At 40.8% G+C, this 16654-nt stretch overlaps 1 protein-coding gene across 2 annotated transcripts in view; it reads left to right on the top strand.

Annotated features, from left to right (window-relative positions):
• Positions 1-15690, top strand: part of Foxj3 (forkhead box J3) — a 98551-nt gene extending 82861 nt beyond the window's left edge. For both annotated transcript variants that reach the window (XM_028786778.1, XM_028786768.1), the window contains 7 exons: positions 1669-1797; positions 5699-5873; positions 6397-6810; positions 8066-8167; positions 9720-9911; positions 11234-11341; positions 12890-15690. In XM_028786778.1, coding sequence (XP_028642611.1) covers positions 1669-1797; positions 5699-5873; positions 6397-6810; positions 8066-8167; positions 9720-9911; positions 11234-11341; positions 12890-13005 — 1236 coding nt within the window. In that variant the 3' untranslated portion in view covers positions 13006-15690. The remainder of the gene's footprint in view (positions 1-1668; positions 1798-5698; positions 5874-6396; positions 6811-8065; positions 8168-9719; positions 9912-11233; positions 11342-12889) is intronic.
• Positions 15691-16654: the final 964 nt, after the last annotated feature.

The following is a 16654-nucleotide window of genomic DNA, read 5'->3' as shown; positions in this document are numbered from 1 at the left end:
CAGAGGTAGGTAGTGTCATTAGTTCCCAAACTGTAGTCAGCTGTGGATGTCTGAGTAACTTCGTCATTTGTAGTGAGTCCGTTGAGTTCAGAACTGGCTTCATAATAACATATTTCATGTTTTTAAATTTGTATTTTCACTGGTGTACCAAATTGGCGGGTAACAGTAGCTAGACACCATTAATTGAAGCAGGACACCCTTTATATTCTTCACTATCATAGATGCAAGCTAAACAAAACTTTAAAACTAGATTTACTTTGGTAAAGCAGGAAAAAGTTTTATAAAATTGTTACCACAGAGCAAACTTCTGCTTAGGATTCGTGGACAGAACAAAACACAGTGTTTCAAAAAGAAAAAAAGCAGCTGTGTCCATGGGTTACTGCTTTCACTGGAGAGAACAACTGACAGATAGTTAGTGTTGACAAATACTTACATAAATAAACACAGTGATTCTGATACCTTAAGGTAAATAGTCAGCATTATCTGGTTCTTGTAGTGAAATCTGAGTTTCAAACAAAAAAACTAGAATTCTAGGAGACTCCACTACAATGAGTCTGTTAGCTTCCCACTGCTAAGATGCGTCTAGTGAGATCGGGGTGATGCTAACAGGTATTAGGTTTGTTTGTTTGTTTATTTTCCGTGTGTAGTGAAATATGTCAACACTTATAAGATCACTTAAGAAATCACTATTTTTCAAATGGTGTCATAACTTGGTGTAGATGAACAGTCAGTTGGAAGTACAAGGTAGAACAGTAGATTTTAACTAAGTATAAAAATTATTTGCCATGGTTTCTGATTACATATTGCAACTTCAGTTTTCATGATCTTGATACTTGGCATGTTTTGATGTATCAAAGACTTTGCTTGTTACCTGAGAAGTTCATTATTGCTTAAGCAGACAGTAACAGACTGCCTCTGGAAGCAGCTAATGAGACACTTGCTATTTGCCATCAAGTAGACCTCAAGAATTTACAAAACTGTAGAACATGGCTCTTTCATTTTACTTATTTACTGGATAATGTTAATATGTAATTGGGTTGTTATTTTAAATGAATTAATTGGTTAAATTATGTGATAATTTTCAGTATGCCAGATAATGTAAATTTTAAAAATTATATATCTTTGGTTTTATGAGTATGTGTTTTTAGTATCAGAGACACTGAAGACCTATGAAGGTTTTTTTTTTTTGGTTTTTCGAGACAGGGTTTCTCTGAGTAGCCCTGGCTGTCCTGGAACTCACTCTGTAGACCAGGCTAGCCTCGAACTCTCGAACTCAGAAATCCGCCTGTCTCTGCCTCCCAAGTGCTGGGATTAAAGGCGTGCGCCACCACCGCCCGGCCTGACCTATGAAGTTTTTAAGGGAGCACACTTGTATACATGCATTGACAAAGCACACATAAAACTACACATGATAGATTTTTTTAACCTTCTGATATTAAATGTTTACTAATTACATACACTAAATTTACTTTATTTTCTAGATAAGCATTTATTTTAGATTGGGAGCAGTAGGAAAATTGGTTCCTGGTGAATAAGAAATTAGCATTCGAACATAGATTTGGTGTTTTGTGTCTTGCTAATGGCTCACTTGTGGTTTGTAGTGCTCCTTTACAACCTTCTTCATTACAGGAACTGTGTACTGAGGGGTTGCTGTACTTTTCATTCCAGGTAACATTGTACAACACTGACCAGGATGGTAGTGACAGCCCTCGAAGCAGCCTTAACAACAGTCTCTCAGACCAGAGTTTGGCATCTGTTAATTTGAACAGTGTTGGAAGTGTACATAGTTATACACCGGTAAGTCTTGTTGAAGTTAATTTCTTTCTTTTTTTTTTTTTTGTTTTGTTTTGTTTTGTTTTGTTTTTTGAGACAGGGTTTCTCTGTGTAGCCCTGGCTGTCCTGGAACTCACTCTGTAGACCAGGCTAGCCTCGAACTCTGGAACTCAGAAATCTGCCTGCCTCTGCCTCCCAAGTGCTGGGATTAAAGGCGTGCGCCACCACTGCCTGGCTAATTTCTTTGTTGAATATTCATTTAGTACAAAAATTTAACGAAACATACTTGAAATGCTAATTTAAAAAAATGTAGAGGGGGGAAATGGGGAAAGGGAGTAACATCTGAAATATAAATAAAATATCAAATTAAAAAAAATGTAGAAATGGGCTGTTGAAATGGCCCTTTGGACTCTATCCCCATGGTGCATATGGTGCAGAGAAAGAACTGACTGTTGCAAGTTATCTTCTGGCCTCCACATGTGTGTCATGGCACATGCATGCCCAGACATATAAATAGAATAACTGAAAGATGAAATGTGTATTTCTCACTAATCAATTAATGAATTGAGCCCAAAAGCAGACTTATTTTTTTATTCAGTCTGGAAAACCAAGTCTTGTCACGAAGGGGGTTGTGTGTGAATATTCCTACTCTTGTACTCATTTGTTACCTCTTAGGAGAAGATGATTGAGGTTGACCAATGCTCTGAGGAGTTAGTTAAGAGTACTGAGCCAAGAGTAGCACCACACATTGTTCATTGGTGTAATATTGATCTCCATATTCTAGGGACAAAAAATAAGACAAGGTCTCTCTTCTTCACCCAAGGATATGAAGACTGGAGAGAATCTAGCTAGATTTCTGTTGCTGTGATACCGTGACCAAAACAAGAAATGTTTTATTTTCTTAAAGCATACAGTCCACTGTAGGAAGTCAAGGCAAAAACTCTATACAGTAACCTGGAAGTCCAAGCTGATGCAGAGTCTACTGAGGAATATTGCTTACTGACTTAATCTTGATGGCTTGCTCAGCCTGCTTTCTTATAGCACCCAGGACCACTAGCCAGGGTTATGCTGCCTACAGTAGGCTGAGCTCTCCCACTGTGATCATTAATTAAAAAAAAAAAAAAGTCTCACAGGCCAATGTAGTGGAGACATCTTTTCAGATGACTCTAGCTAGTATCTAGTTAACAAAAACATGCCTAGCACAACATTCAAGTACCTGATATATAATAGTATAGTACTTGCACATGGCCTAAGTTAATTTATTTCTATGACTTAGATACCTAATATAATGTACATGTGATGTGCGTTATACACTAAATTATAATCTGTAATTTAGACAATAGTAGAAGAGAAAAACTATTATCTGTTTAATACCAAAATATTTTCCCCAAAATATTTTTTATCTGCTTGGTTGAATCCACAGATATAAACTCCACAGATGTGGAGAGCCTGTTGTACTTTGATTAAAGATTATTATATAAAAAGAATAAAGTAAAGTAAGCAAACATTTAATGCTTTTAAGTTGCTTAAGTATAAAGTGTCTTGATACCAAAGAATAGGACTTAGTATCATAAGAGTAAACATTAAGCATTTATTTGGTCTGAGAATATAGCTCAGTCTATAGACTGCTTGTATAATGTGTATGAAACCTTAAGTTTGCCAGGTGGGACAACTGTGTAATCCCAGCACTTGAGCTGTGGAGACAAAGAAGATCAGAAGTTGAAAGGCCAGTTTAGATTCAGGCTGGGATACCTGAAACCCTGGCTCTAAGAGGGGACGTGGGGCCTGGCAGAACATTTCCTTAAACTAGAGGACAAAGGAGCTAACATGCCTGTTCTGTGTCAGTGTTCAATTAGACATAGAGATGGCTGTTTTCACTTAACAGCAGTGTCACCCCCCCAGGAGGAGGTGCCTCATGCCTTTAGTCCCAGCACTTCAGAGGCAGAGGTGGAGGCAGGCCAATCTCTGAGTTTAAAGCTAGCCTGGTCTACAGAGCGAGTTCCAGGACAGCCAGGGCTACACAGAGAAACCCTGCCTCTAAAACCTAGTTGTTGAGGCTTGGTTGGGAGGGGCTCAAAAAACCCTCAACAACCCACAAACAACAGTGTCAAATAGTTTTTAAGCAACAGTGGGCAGTGCTTCTTGTCACAAGTCCATAGCCCAAGAGGATAGTTTATATGTGATTAAGCGGTTTTATTACTTACATAGACTAACTTTTAAATCTACATAAAATGTAAACGTATATAATTCTGAATAAATAATACTATGCAGTATAAACCAGATCAGAATGGTGTCAGTTCTCCAAGTCTCACATGGCAATATCAATCGGATATCCATGGGACAGATACATGAATAATGGTTTGCTATAGTGGAGGAATAGATTTAATATGGCAGCCGAGTAGTTCTATGACATTCAGTAATAGCCATTTTGGGAATAAGACAGAAAGACCATGCCTCACTGAACCAGGGAGATGAATGAGAAGCTGCCTCACAAAATAGGAGTACAGATGAGAACCACTACTCATGACATGTTTGGGAGTTAACACAAGTATGCCATCAACATTCTGCCAGTGAGCTTTTCCTTACATTTGTGTGGTGGTGTATAAAGTCATCAGCATGCAACTGGTGGAACCATACCCCTTCATAAAAAATTTTTTAAAAATTATTTTTATCTTACATGTATGGGTATTTTGTGTGAATCCAGTAACCTTCAGGTCCCCTGAAACTGGTATTTGAAGGAAAAAAACCGTAAGCAAAAAAATTTTCCTTGTTGTTGCAAATATCTTATCAGCATCATTTTGAATAATTAATTTTCAGTGAGTATATAGAGCTTAATTTACAGAACACTAACCAAATGGTAGTTTATCACTTTTTGATAAAATCTTTGATAGAATGGAGGACTGTAGGTGTGCCTCAGTTGCAGAGCATTTGGCTGACATATGCAGGGCCTTGGGTTCCATCCCTAGCACTACAAACAATAAAAGATACATGGTCTTTTAAAAAGTGTCATTTTAGGTTGTGCTGTTTTCAAAAATAAGAGATAACTCTTGCTCACAGTGGCATATACAAGATTAGCTGAGCTTTGAGCTTCTCAGCATTCCCCATCTTGCCTTAGGCCTGCTGGGATTCCAGGTGCATGCCCCTGCATCTATCTCTGCTGTGGTTCTAGGGATCCAAACCTCAGTCCTCATGATGACATACGTGTCACGGTATACAGGCAGCTAGCTCAACACAGGCAGAGCACAAACATGCCCTTTAAACTTAACCTACGTGTATGCGGTGCTTATCTTTTGAGGTGCTAGTTCTATTTCTGTACAACCTGCATAACTCAAGGCTCCTGTCTGTTCCTTTTTGTTCAGGATCTCCTTTGCTTTACAGATTTGGGGATCATTGTGTTGGGTTTCTTTTATGGGGCAGGAGTTGGTATTAGGGTTGTTCTCAGGGTCTTGGTACATGCTGGGCAGGGCTTCCACCAAGGCCCTGCAGCCCCTGTCGTCTGTATTGTTTACCTCTTCCGTTCTTGTTCCCTTCAGCCAACAGCCTTTCCTCCAAAAAGGAACAGTGCTGTTTTGGGCAGTGCCCTATTTCTGCTGATGGTCTCTGAACTTATATAAAGATGGTGCAAATAAGTGGAAGCCGTGTAGGGGCTCTGTAGTATAGTGCAGTCTGCAGAAGTCAGGAGGAGGAGATGGAGGGAGAAAACTCCAGCCTTACCTCACTTGAGTCACTCTTTCTCTATTGCATGTGGAGACTGGATTGGATTGCTGTCTTTCTTCAAGCTCTGTGCCAGTGAATTTTTTCCCCCTGTGACACTTAAAGGGTGTGCCTGGCTAGAGAGTGGAAAACTCACAGGCTGAGGTTACTAACTTGGATTCCAGAGCTGGCGCAATATTGAGCCATTATATTCGTTGTTTTCTTTTATTAGGTCACTAATCATCCAGAACCAGTCTCTCAGTCATTAACGCCTCAGCAGCAGCCACAGTACAACCTTCCAGAACGAGATAAACAACTACTTTTCACAGAATACAATTTTGAAGATCTCAGTGCCTCATTTCGGAGTCTTTATAAGTCAGTTTTTGAGCAGTCACTTAGTCAACAAGGTGAGCTTCTTTTTAAATGTCCTTTTTTTGGTAACATGGATGTTTTAATTTCATAGATCATCTCTTAGACTTGCTAATTTTAGAAAGCTATGGTGAGGTTTGGAAGGGATTATATTATGCCACTTTTGGCTTACTGAGCTGTGTATATTTATGTGTGGCAAAGAGAAAGGAAACACATTAATTTTAACTTGCATGTAGAGTTTACTTGATTATGAGGACATTCTGGAGCATTGTGCTGGAGGATTCTCACACCGTATCTTGGCACATGGGATGTTTGGTGGTAGAGGTAACACCACAAGAATACATGGGCCTTGTTTTTGTTCTGACTAACATTGACAGTGAGGTAGCTGCTGGAGTTTAATAGCACCAAGTTTGTGGTTTCTTTATGGCACCTTTAAAAAAATTTGCATGTGTGCATGTGAATGTGGGTTCCTTACGTATGCCTTGCTCTGTTACTAATAGTGTTGCAGGTATCGTGAGATGGAAGGAAATCTGACTGTAAGTGATCTCACTCTGTTTTCAGGGTTAATGAGCATCCCTTCGGAATCTTCCCAACAGTCCCACACTTCGTGTTCCTATCAACACTCTCCTAGCAGTACAGTGACCTCTCACCCACACAGCAACCAAAGCAGCCTGCCCAACAATCATAGTGGCCTCAACGCCACAGGTAGTAATTCGGTTGCACAGGTCTCGCTGTCCCATCCCCAGATGCACACACAGCCCTCTCCACATACACCCCATAGACCACATGGTTTACCACAGCACCCACAGCGTCCCCAGCACCCAGCATCACACCCACAGCAACATAGCCAGCTACAGCCACCTCATTCCCAGCATCCCCCTCCACATCAGCACATACAGCACCATCCAAACCATCAGCATCAGACGTTAGCACATCAGCCACCCCCACCCCCTCAACAGGTATCCTGTAATTCTGGTAAGTTTCTCTCTCGTGCCTTTGTTGGAATAGCTGTGAAGTAGATCTACCCTACATTATTTGGGCCTCCTGTAGTATTTACTGTAGTATTTACTACTGAAACCCTTTTTACTTGTTTAATCTTTTCTTACTATATTTTATTCACTCCTTGGGTGACCTAAAGATTTCCTTGATTAAAATGCATTGGAAACATGGGCAAACTCAGCCTTCCTTATAGTTGTAGTTAAGTTCTCGTATTGCCCTGGCACTGCTTCTAGTGATATGAGGGAATGAAATGCAAGATCTGTTTGCAGGCTTGCAAACTCACTGTGTGAGTATAAAAGAAGTACTGCAAGTGACATATACACCATAAAGAATTACATTTGAATCTTCAATATGGCTCTATGACTTTGAGTAAATTACTTGTTTTGGGGTTTGGGTTGGTTGGTTTTGTTTTTTGGGGAGTTTCTCAGCAGGTGGTTTGAGCTAGTCTCAAACCTGTGATTTAACTTTTATTTTACTAAAAAATCTTAAATGAGTATTTTAAAAAATCAGAAAAATATGTTTTTAATTTTTTTGTTTGGCTTTAATGGTTGATTTTGTTTTCCTAGTAATAATTATAAGTAGATTCTATAATAGAATTGAAAATTTTCTGCTGTAATAGAATATTTTCTAAACATTTTGCAGTTATTTTTAGATACATGCCTTAAAGTTGTAAAATAGAATTAAAACTTTCAGGGACAGAGTAGATGATATTGTATGCCTTATCTACATCAAAGTCGTCTTCAGAAACTTAAGCATGTTCTTTATATGTTCTGAGGGAATGGTTAATGAACAGATAGATTGAGTGGTTTTGAGGACATATAAATCTGGTGCCAGGGAAAAGAAAGTCCAGTTGGAGTTGAAACTGTGGGTGATGCACCTTGGTTAGGCTTCTTTGCCAGTGGCACCATACAGAGAAAAGCCATGCAAGGGAGTCAGAAGTAATTACAGTGGTTCTGATAATAATTCATTCCTGTGAATTATACAGCCCATGTGTGTGAGGTAAGATGGAGCAGACGTTTTTTTCCAGATACATTGTTATTATTCCAAATCAAATAAAATTTAGCATATTTTATAGATAGGAAAAGCATAACTCCAAAGGACTGAAACAGTTTGCATAAGATCACACTGCCAATGGATGGTAGAACTTGGGATTCATGACCTGGCTTTTGACACCATAACCCTAACCCTAACCTGTCCTAGAGTTAACAGTATTGTCAATATTACTTTTTAGGTGTTTCAAGTGATTGGTATGCAACACTCGATATGCTGAAGGAAAGCTGTCGAATTGCCAGCAGTGTTAACTGGTCAGATGTAGACCTTTCACAGTTCCAAGGTAAGGGTTGGTTCCTTTAATGTAGAACCACTTAATCATGAATGGTTTTCCTAGAACATTTTTTCTTTATAGTTCAAATCATTATCTCCTGCCAGGTTTGTTGGTATGTGCCTGCTCTCCTAACACTTGGTAACCTTGAGATCGAAGGATTGCCAAGAATGAGCCAGCTATTGACTAGATAGTAAATATTCCTCCAGGCAGAGATACATAGCAAGGTTCTGCCCTTATACCTCCTACCCCCCAAAAGAGAGGGGGGGGCATCATTTCATTTATTTAAAGACATGGCTTTTGCAATGGTAGTAGTTTTTTTTTTTTTTTAAATATTTAAAGATTTATTTATGTCTATGAGTACACTGTAGTTGTCTTCAGACACACCAGAAGAGGGCATAGGATCCCATTACAGATGGTTGTGAGCCACTATGTGGTTTCTGGGAATTGAACTCAGGACCTCTGGAAGAGTAGTCAGTGCTCTTAACAGCTGACCCATCTCTCCACCCCTATGGTAGTGTTCTTAAAGGACACATAAGAATTCTAGTAAATTGGGCAATTGATACAAGAAAACACTACATATAAGAATTCTGCAGGAATATTGGCCATGTTTAAAGAATCAGGTTTTGCATAGTCTGTCTCCCTGCCCTGCCCTGCCCTGCCCCGCCCCTTGTGTATTGGTATGTACAGTTGCATTTTGAGGCCATAGGACAATCACAAGTGTTGTTCCCAGTTGCTGTCCACCTTTTACTTTTAATTTTTTTTTCTATTACTGTTTGTGTCTGGTATGTATATGAAGATTGCTGACATATGCGTGCATGCTGCAGTACATATGTACAGCTCAAAGGAATCAATTATGTCCTTTTACTATGGACTCTTAAGGTTTGAATTCAGGTCATCAAGTTTGAACAAGCACATTTACCAGCTGAGCCTTCTCTGCCTAATTTATGTTCTGTGTGCTATGTGTGAATATGCTTACACATGTGCAGGCCAGGGGTTGAGATCTCTTCCTCTGTGGTTTCTCCACCTTATTTTTGAGACAGTCTCTCACTGAACCTGACACTCACTGTTTTGAATTAGAATGTCTGGCCTCTGGTGATTGCCCTGGTGTGTTGTGTCCTTCATGTTTTTTCATCTCTTGTTTGTGTTCTTTCTCCTGCCCCCACCCTCACCTTCTCAGTGCTTATGTTACAGGCATGTGGCACAGTTCTTGGCATTTAGTTGGGTAATAGGGATCCAAACTCAGACCCTCATACAGCTCTGCCCCCTCTTTTGAGACAGGGTCCTATACTGTCCTGGAACTTAACCAGTTAGCCTAGACTGGCTGGCCAGTGAGCCCTAGGGATCTCTCTTCACTTATCCCCTCACACCAAAATTACATATATGCCACTAAATATGGCCTCCTTTTGTAACATACGGGTTTGGGGGGTTGAATTCAGGTCTGAGTACACCATATATTCTGAAGTGAGTGATTGGAGACTTTGAGGGTTGAGAAGACTTGTATTGGCATTTGTCTTCCAGTATTAGAGTCATACTCACTGTGTTTCACATGCTTTCCTTGTAGGTCTGATGGAGAGTATGAGGCAGGCGGATCTCAAGAACTGGTCATTAGATCAGGTTCAGTTCGCTGATCTCTGTTCCTCTCTTAATCAGTTCTTCACACAGACTGGCCTTATCCACTCGCAGAGTAATGTTCAGCAGAACGTCTGTCATGGTGCCCTGCACCCAGCAAAGCCTTCCCAACACATTGGGGCAGGTATGGGCTTAATCTACTTCCATGAATGAGCTCACTGTCCTAGGTAATAGCCAGTGTGATGTGTCACTCAGGGTGACATTTATCTACATTATATTGTTCTTAAGAAATGAGTGATGGCAAATAATTTATGCAAAGTGTGTCTTTAAAAATTTGGAGGCAAAGGGCTATTTTGTTGTGATTTGTGTGAATTATTTACTATTATCCTTTGTAATCCTTAACTGTTTATTGTTATTAAACAAGTCTCTAAAAGAGACTTGTTTGTTTTTTTTTAAATATAGTTGTAAAATTAATTCACTTTAAATTTGTTGATTTACTCTGAAAATCAAAGTGTTACATCTTTTAAGGATGCTAAAATTAAAAGTTTAAGGTCCACTTGATGAACGCACATAATGAATGGCAAGTTGTCATTATGCAGGCTCTGTGATGAGGGCATGGGAAAATGAGAAAATGTGGTGTATCTTCCCCTTGTTCCCCACCCATCCCTCCCGTAAAAATAAAAGTGTGATAAAATTTCAGCAACTTATCTTGGAGTTAATGACCTGGGACTTAGAGTCTTTAGAGTTCACTCCTGCTCCTGCCAAGTTTCTTGTATGTTTTTCCCTATTTGTAAGTGAAGGGTCTGCTGGGCTAGGCCATCTCGAGCCTGGGCACAGCTCGGGCTTCCCTAGGGCTGTCCTGTGAAAACTTGGGAGCAGCCAAGCCAGTGTAATAGTGGGGAGCAATTGTCTTCCCTTCTCAGGAAACATGGCAGTTACTTTTAGTTTCATTGCGTTGCTTGCATTTAAGTGCAATTTACGTTGATATACTAGCATTCCTAGGAACATGGTCTTCTTAAAAATTGAGTTCACTCAGATGGACAGTCAGGGGATAATTCAGGGCAGTAAAGAAATGGGCAGCAGCACAAGAGCCTTTGAGCTGGGACATGTGGATTCTAAGTCCTGACAGTGCCAAAGCTGTGCCCTTGGGCAAGCCCACTTAACTTTTTTGAGCTTCCTTTGACTTCTATAAAAAGAAGAGGTGATTTCCGATCTGACCTTCTCTGTGGTTAGTGGGAGAGTCAATCGAAGTCATGGCTGTGGAGATAATTTTGAACTGTAATGAAGTGACAGCTGTAGATGTCCTTGCACATGAGCTTATGCCAGTGTGCTCAGCACCTAGCACAGCACCTTGGACCAGAAGCCAGCTGCATTTCAGAAGGAATAGTTTTCCTTCCTTACCTCCTTGACTTCATATAAGTAGCCATTCTATTAAGATTCTTGTGCTTGCTTTGCTTTGATGGTAGTGGTAACATGTTTTCTCTTCCTGTTTTTTAACTTGATTAGGAAATTTGTACATAGATTCCAGGCAGAGTCTCCCTCCTTCAGTGATGCCACCTCCTGGTTATCCTCATCTTCCACAGGCGCTCAACACTCCAGGAACTACGATGGCAGGTAATGTCTGTGTAGTATATTTGGGACCTAGAGTTTAAATACTGAAAAGCTTGGGTGTCTTGCGGTAAATGAGGCTTCTTTGGGAGGTTGTGAACTTTCTTTATGGCCTGGGTTGCAGAGTATCTTTGGGGCTTTTTTTACTTTGACGGTCTTAATGCATCTTTTGGGGAGCCTGTATTGATTAGCTTCTGAGAATTCTGTTCTGTTGGTTTCAAAGAGGTAGTCTACCTATTTCCAGGCTAAAGTTATGATAAGTTGCAAGTAGCCAGGAGACTAGTGTATGCTGTTAGAACTGGAAGGAGTCTTAAGGATCACCTAGATGAGGAATCGGGTCAGGAGAGAGAAGCTACCTAGAACTCCTGGGTTAATGAGTGATTAAACCATGACTCGCCTTGCCCTTTACTTTACCTGTCTGAAAAAAAGACAGTAGGTAGTGTTTATTTGCCAGTGAGGATGTATGAGACCTGGAATGACCTATGTACCAGGCAATGGGGAAGGGACTGGACACAATGCTGTGTCATTGAATGAAGTGGAAGGAATGTGTCTGCTGTTACACTCCCCTCCTTGCCCCACTAGTGGTTTTCAGGTACCAAGACAGTGGCTAGAGCTCAAGAATATCTCCTGCCTGACACAGTGAGGGATTGATCTTTTGTTAAAGATACGTCATCCTTTCTGGTATAGTGTAATATACTGAAAACGATAACATATGTTAAAGGATTCCTGAGGAAAAATAATTAGTGGGTAGCTTGGAATTTTGTTTTTACAGTACAAGCAACAATGATCCAGTAAATATTTTATAGCATTTCAAAGGAAATGATTAAATTCTAATAAAAGGACTGCTGTTAGTAAATTCTTTCATTTCCCAGTCTAATTTCAGTGATATACCAATTAAATTTTTTTTTTTTAGTTAAAAATTTTTAGGTTTATAGGTGTTTTTCCTGAATGTGCAGCTGTTGTCAAAGGTCAGAGTGAGCATAAGATCCTCTGGACCTGAAGTTATAAGCCACCATATGGGTGTCTGGGAGTAGCTCAACCACTACTCTTAGCAGCTGAGGTGCCTGCCACTCCCGTCCTCTGATAGCATTCTTGAGTGATGTTCTTGACACCACGTTAGAGCAGAGCAGACTAGGGAAATGGTCGTCAGCATTCTCTCTTGTGCCTTCCTTACAGCAGGCTAATAAAATGAAAGAATGGTTTTAGAGTCAGGTGGACTGCATTTACATTTTAGGTTTTGGGTTTTTGTTTGTTTTTGAGTCAGTATGAGTAGTCCAGACTGGCCTTGATCCATGATCCTCCTGCTGTCTCTGTCTCCTGAGTGTTCAGGATTTAGATTACATGCATGTATCATTGTATTTGTAGTTTTGTTCAACTTCTTTAACCCTATTGTCCTTACTATAAAATAAGGACCAGAAGAACCACTTTGTTGGAGGATTTGGGGTGGATTCCAGACAATGTACCTATGTCCTAGCACTTAGGAGACAAGCTCTAGTTGGTCTCTTCCTGACTTCCCTGCCCAGGGCACTACTGACACTGCCTCCTTCTTTCCAGGCCATCACGGAGCTATGAACCAGCAGCACATGATGCCTTCCCAAGCCTTCCAGATGCGGCGCTCTCTGCCTCCAGATGACATCCAGGATGACTTTGATTGGGATTCAATAGTGTAGGCTTTTTTCTGCAAGACAGCAGACTCCAGCATCCCTTTTGTTCAGTGAAAAGGAAGGATTAGAGTCGGGTTGATAAAACAAAGCAATGTTACCAGTGCTATCTAAATTCCTTTTGAAGACAATCAGAGATTCTAGCTGTGTAACTTACTGCTTTTATCCAACCCAAGCAAGAACTACATGTTTGTCTCCCCGCCAGTACCCTCTGTAGCTCCTAACTGTTGTGATTTGGACAGCTTTTTGCATATTTGTGTCAGTTTGTTGTTGACCACAAGTGCCAGACTGATTTTTCAGACAGAGCCTATTTTGCTGCGAGCAGTTTATAGATACATATGTGTAAATATGTGTACAAATATTACTGAAAGACTTCAAGTTTTTTCTAATTGGATTATTGTATCTTGAAAAGAAAGTTACTGTCAGTTTTTATTCCTTGTTAGGCCATTTTCTGCAGGATGCTTTCAAATGATACAGAGAGAGCTGAAAGGAAATCAGTTTTTCAAAGCCCAGTTTCCTTTATTCAATCTTCAGAAATAGGAGTAATCATGAATTCCTCCGAGTAAGTCCAAGAATCTGGAGTTGGTACTCTCAACAATGCAGAGGGCCTGTTCCTGAGCAAGGTTGTAATGCAGGGTGGTGTAGAGGGTGTTGTTCTGTCGGTGTGATTTCTCAGCTGCATTTTGACAGCTCTGAAGTGTGTGGGCTGATTGAAATTAGGTATTGCTTGGCTCTTCAAACAAACCAATGTCTCCATATTCACCTATGTATTTATTATTCAAAAGTGTTATTTTAATATTTATTGCTACTTTCTGTGAATGCACAGTTCTGTTGGATTCACTAAGGAGGGATTTGTCTGAAAGCATGGCTATGGTTATTTTTCTGGATAAAAGTTTACAGACAAAGACAATCAGAAACATTTGTCCTTTTCTTTATCATCCCTCCTTACCAGGTGATTGTGCTTCCTGTCTTACTTTTAGCCTTCCTGCTGGTGGAGACTTAATAGCTACATAGGAATTTCCTGGAATTTGAATCAATCTATTTAGGCAGCAAGACACAGAGGCTGGACACAACAGCAGTGTCCTTGCTGTTGTTGGTAACGCTAGCAGGGGCTGCATGCAACTCCAGAGTGCAGTGACTGCATGACTTGCTGTTGGCTCTGTGTGTCCCCAACAGGAAGCACCTCAGAGCTTTTATCAGTTGCTTTGTTTTGTGTCATGTCACAGCTTGCATGGGTTGATTGTGTTGATTTTATAATGGAAATAAAAGAAAGGAGATTTTCTTTTACTTACAGTGAATAGATTGTTAATTGGTTCTTTACAGAGGGGGAAAATCTATTTTAATGAGGAAATAGGTTTTGTCAAATCAAGAAGAAATAACTGGTCACCAGTTGCTTTTTAGTGTCTCTGGGCTCAGCAGTGCTTAATCACGTTAACTAACCTCAGCGAGTCTGTGGATGAGTATTCTCTACTTGAACAAAGACGCGTGCGTGTGTGTCTCTGTGTGTGTGTCTGTGTGTATGTGTGTGTGAGTGAGGGGGGGTGTGTATCTGTATATATTAATGGAGTGTTGTCTTGAATGAATCGCTGGGAAGAACGGAAAGCCTCTGCTTCTCGCTTCTCTGTTGTTTGGACCCCCACTTGGCATGAGAAAGAAGCTCAGGTACATATCCTACCTGGTTAGTGAAAATCAGAGGATTCTCAAACAATAGCCAACAGGCCTCTCTCAGAAGGACCAGGCAAGATGAGATGGCTGCCTGCAGAGGAAAAGCTTGGAAAAATAAGGTTCCCAGTAGTTTCCTCAAGTCTCTGTTTTCTAGACATCAAAATGGTTGCTCCATGACTAGGATTGCTACGCAGCAGTGTGCACTTTAAATGATTGGGTGTTGGAGTATTGCAGTCTCTGAAACAGCATGGCTTGATGAGTTTACAAATTATGTGAAGCTAATTTCCCATTTGGCAAGTATTTACTGATTTGCAGTGATCGATATATTTATGAATGTTTAAGCTGACCAAGAATGGCACTTGAGGCCAGACTCACCACTCTTCTGTGATTCCCTGTTCTCCAGGGGCTCAGCAAGCCTGAATGGCCAGGCAGGGAGGGCTACCTGGTGGGCGCAGAGTCCCTCTAGTGGCTATTTCTGTTGTTACTCATCGACACACAGCAAGTTCTCTTGGGCTTAAATTGACTGGAGACTTTGGGGTAAAGACTAGTAAACAAATGTACAAACACAGATGGGATGCTCTGTCCAGGAGAAGAGTCCGACTGGCATTTGTGGCAGTGTTTGAAATGTAAATGTACTCCTGTGTGTTCTTGTAAATATTTAATACGTGTCTCAGATGTCCTTTGAAGTGGGAGGGGATCGATCTTGGGATAATTTCAAATGGAATAGAGTATTTTGATATGTTCATTGAAAGGGTGATGTGTACATACTTATATTGTATATATGTGGTGACATGCATTGGCTTTTGTGCAGAAACAACCTGCTCTCTGTGCTGCTGTTGGACAGTCAGTGTTTTAATGTTTCTACAGTTTTCCTATTGCACGATTTCATATTCTGCCAATGGTGAGTGGCTCCCATTCTTTGTAACCGTTTAGTGCTGTAAAGAAATATTCCAAGTGTCATTAGGATTGTTGCTGCCAGAACTGATATGCATGGATGGCACTTAAAATAAATATGTTATGATAACTGTATCTACAGCCTGATGCTCTGTGTTATTTGCTGCAGTTGAGGAAGCCAGATTGAAGCCTGTGGCCAGGCCGTGCAACCCTTGGGAGTTTGAGACCCAGGCATTGCTGCCTTAGCACTGAACTTAAAGCTGTTTAATCTCTGCACCTCACTTTCCTGAGTGGACACTTGGGGCAAGCCCTTCAGAGAGAAAATCAGAGAAGAGGAAGCCACAGTTTAATGCTTACATACTTGCCTGGAATGAGGAGCAGGCAGCACCTGACCAGGGAGACCACCCTGGAGGTTTCCCTGGTGAGGAGCAGTGGCTTAGGAAAGCCCCATCAGAGAAGGCATTGCAGGTCCTCCTCCAGGGGACCTGAGGCCACCAGCCCTTACCTCCCTGACACTGCTGCTCCACACGCCCTGGCTCAGAATGGATTAGAGTGGAAGTTGTGGGTTGAGGTAGGAGCAGGTTCAAAAATGCTTAGTTAGCAGTGGACAGGTAAGAAACTTGGAGACACAAAAAGAGCTTGCCCCAGCTTTTACCCAGTTGTGGACTTAGGATGGCTGTGTGTGGAGTAGACTCTAAAACTCTTCTCAACTTCATGGTTTGCCAAAGCTAAGGAGATAGTACTACTCTGTGTGTGTGTGTGTGTCTGTGTGTCTGTGTCTGTGTGTGTAGGGGGCAAGATGGGGCTGTGTTCCCATTGCAGGCAAGTTTCCGGCTAGAGTGTGCCTCTCCTGGTTGGTGGAGGCAGAAACACAGTCAGTTTGCGGCATGTATATTGTTCTCAGCTTAAACATGTAACTCTGAGGGCTTCTCTTTATATATGGCCATTAGCAGCTGTATAAAGAGTCCTGGACAAACATGGTAGTTCAGGAAGACTTCATGGAAGGGGCATTCAAAACTTCACATTTCATTTTCTTATAAAAATGACTAATGCAAGCATATTTTATTGAGAGCATTCAGACCCAGTAAAGGAAACAACT

Source organism: Grammomys surdaster, unplaced genomic scaffold, assembly GCF_004785775.1.
Source record: "Grammomys surdaster isolate TR1022 unplaced genomic scaffold, NIH_TR_1.0 100, whole genome shotgun sequence".
NCBI classification, from domain to species: domain Eukaryota; kingdom Metazoa; phylum Chordata; class Mammalia; order Rodentia; family Muridae; genus Grammomys; species Grammomys surdaster.
The sequence above is the reverse complement of the archived record's forward strand: the minus strand, read 5'-3'. Positions and strand labels throughout refer to the sequence as shown.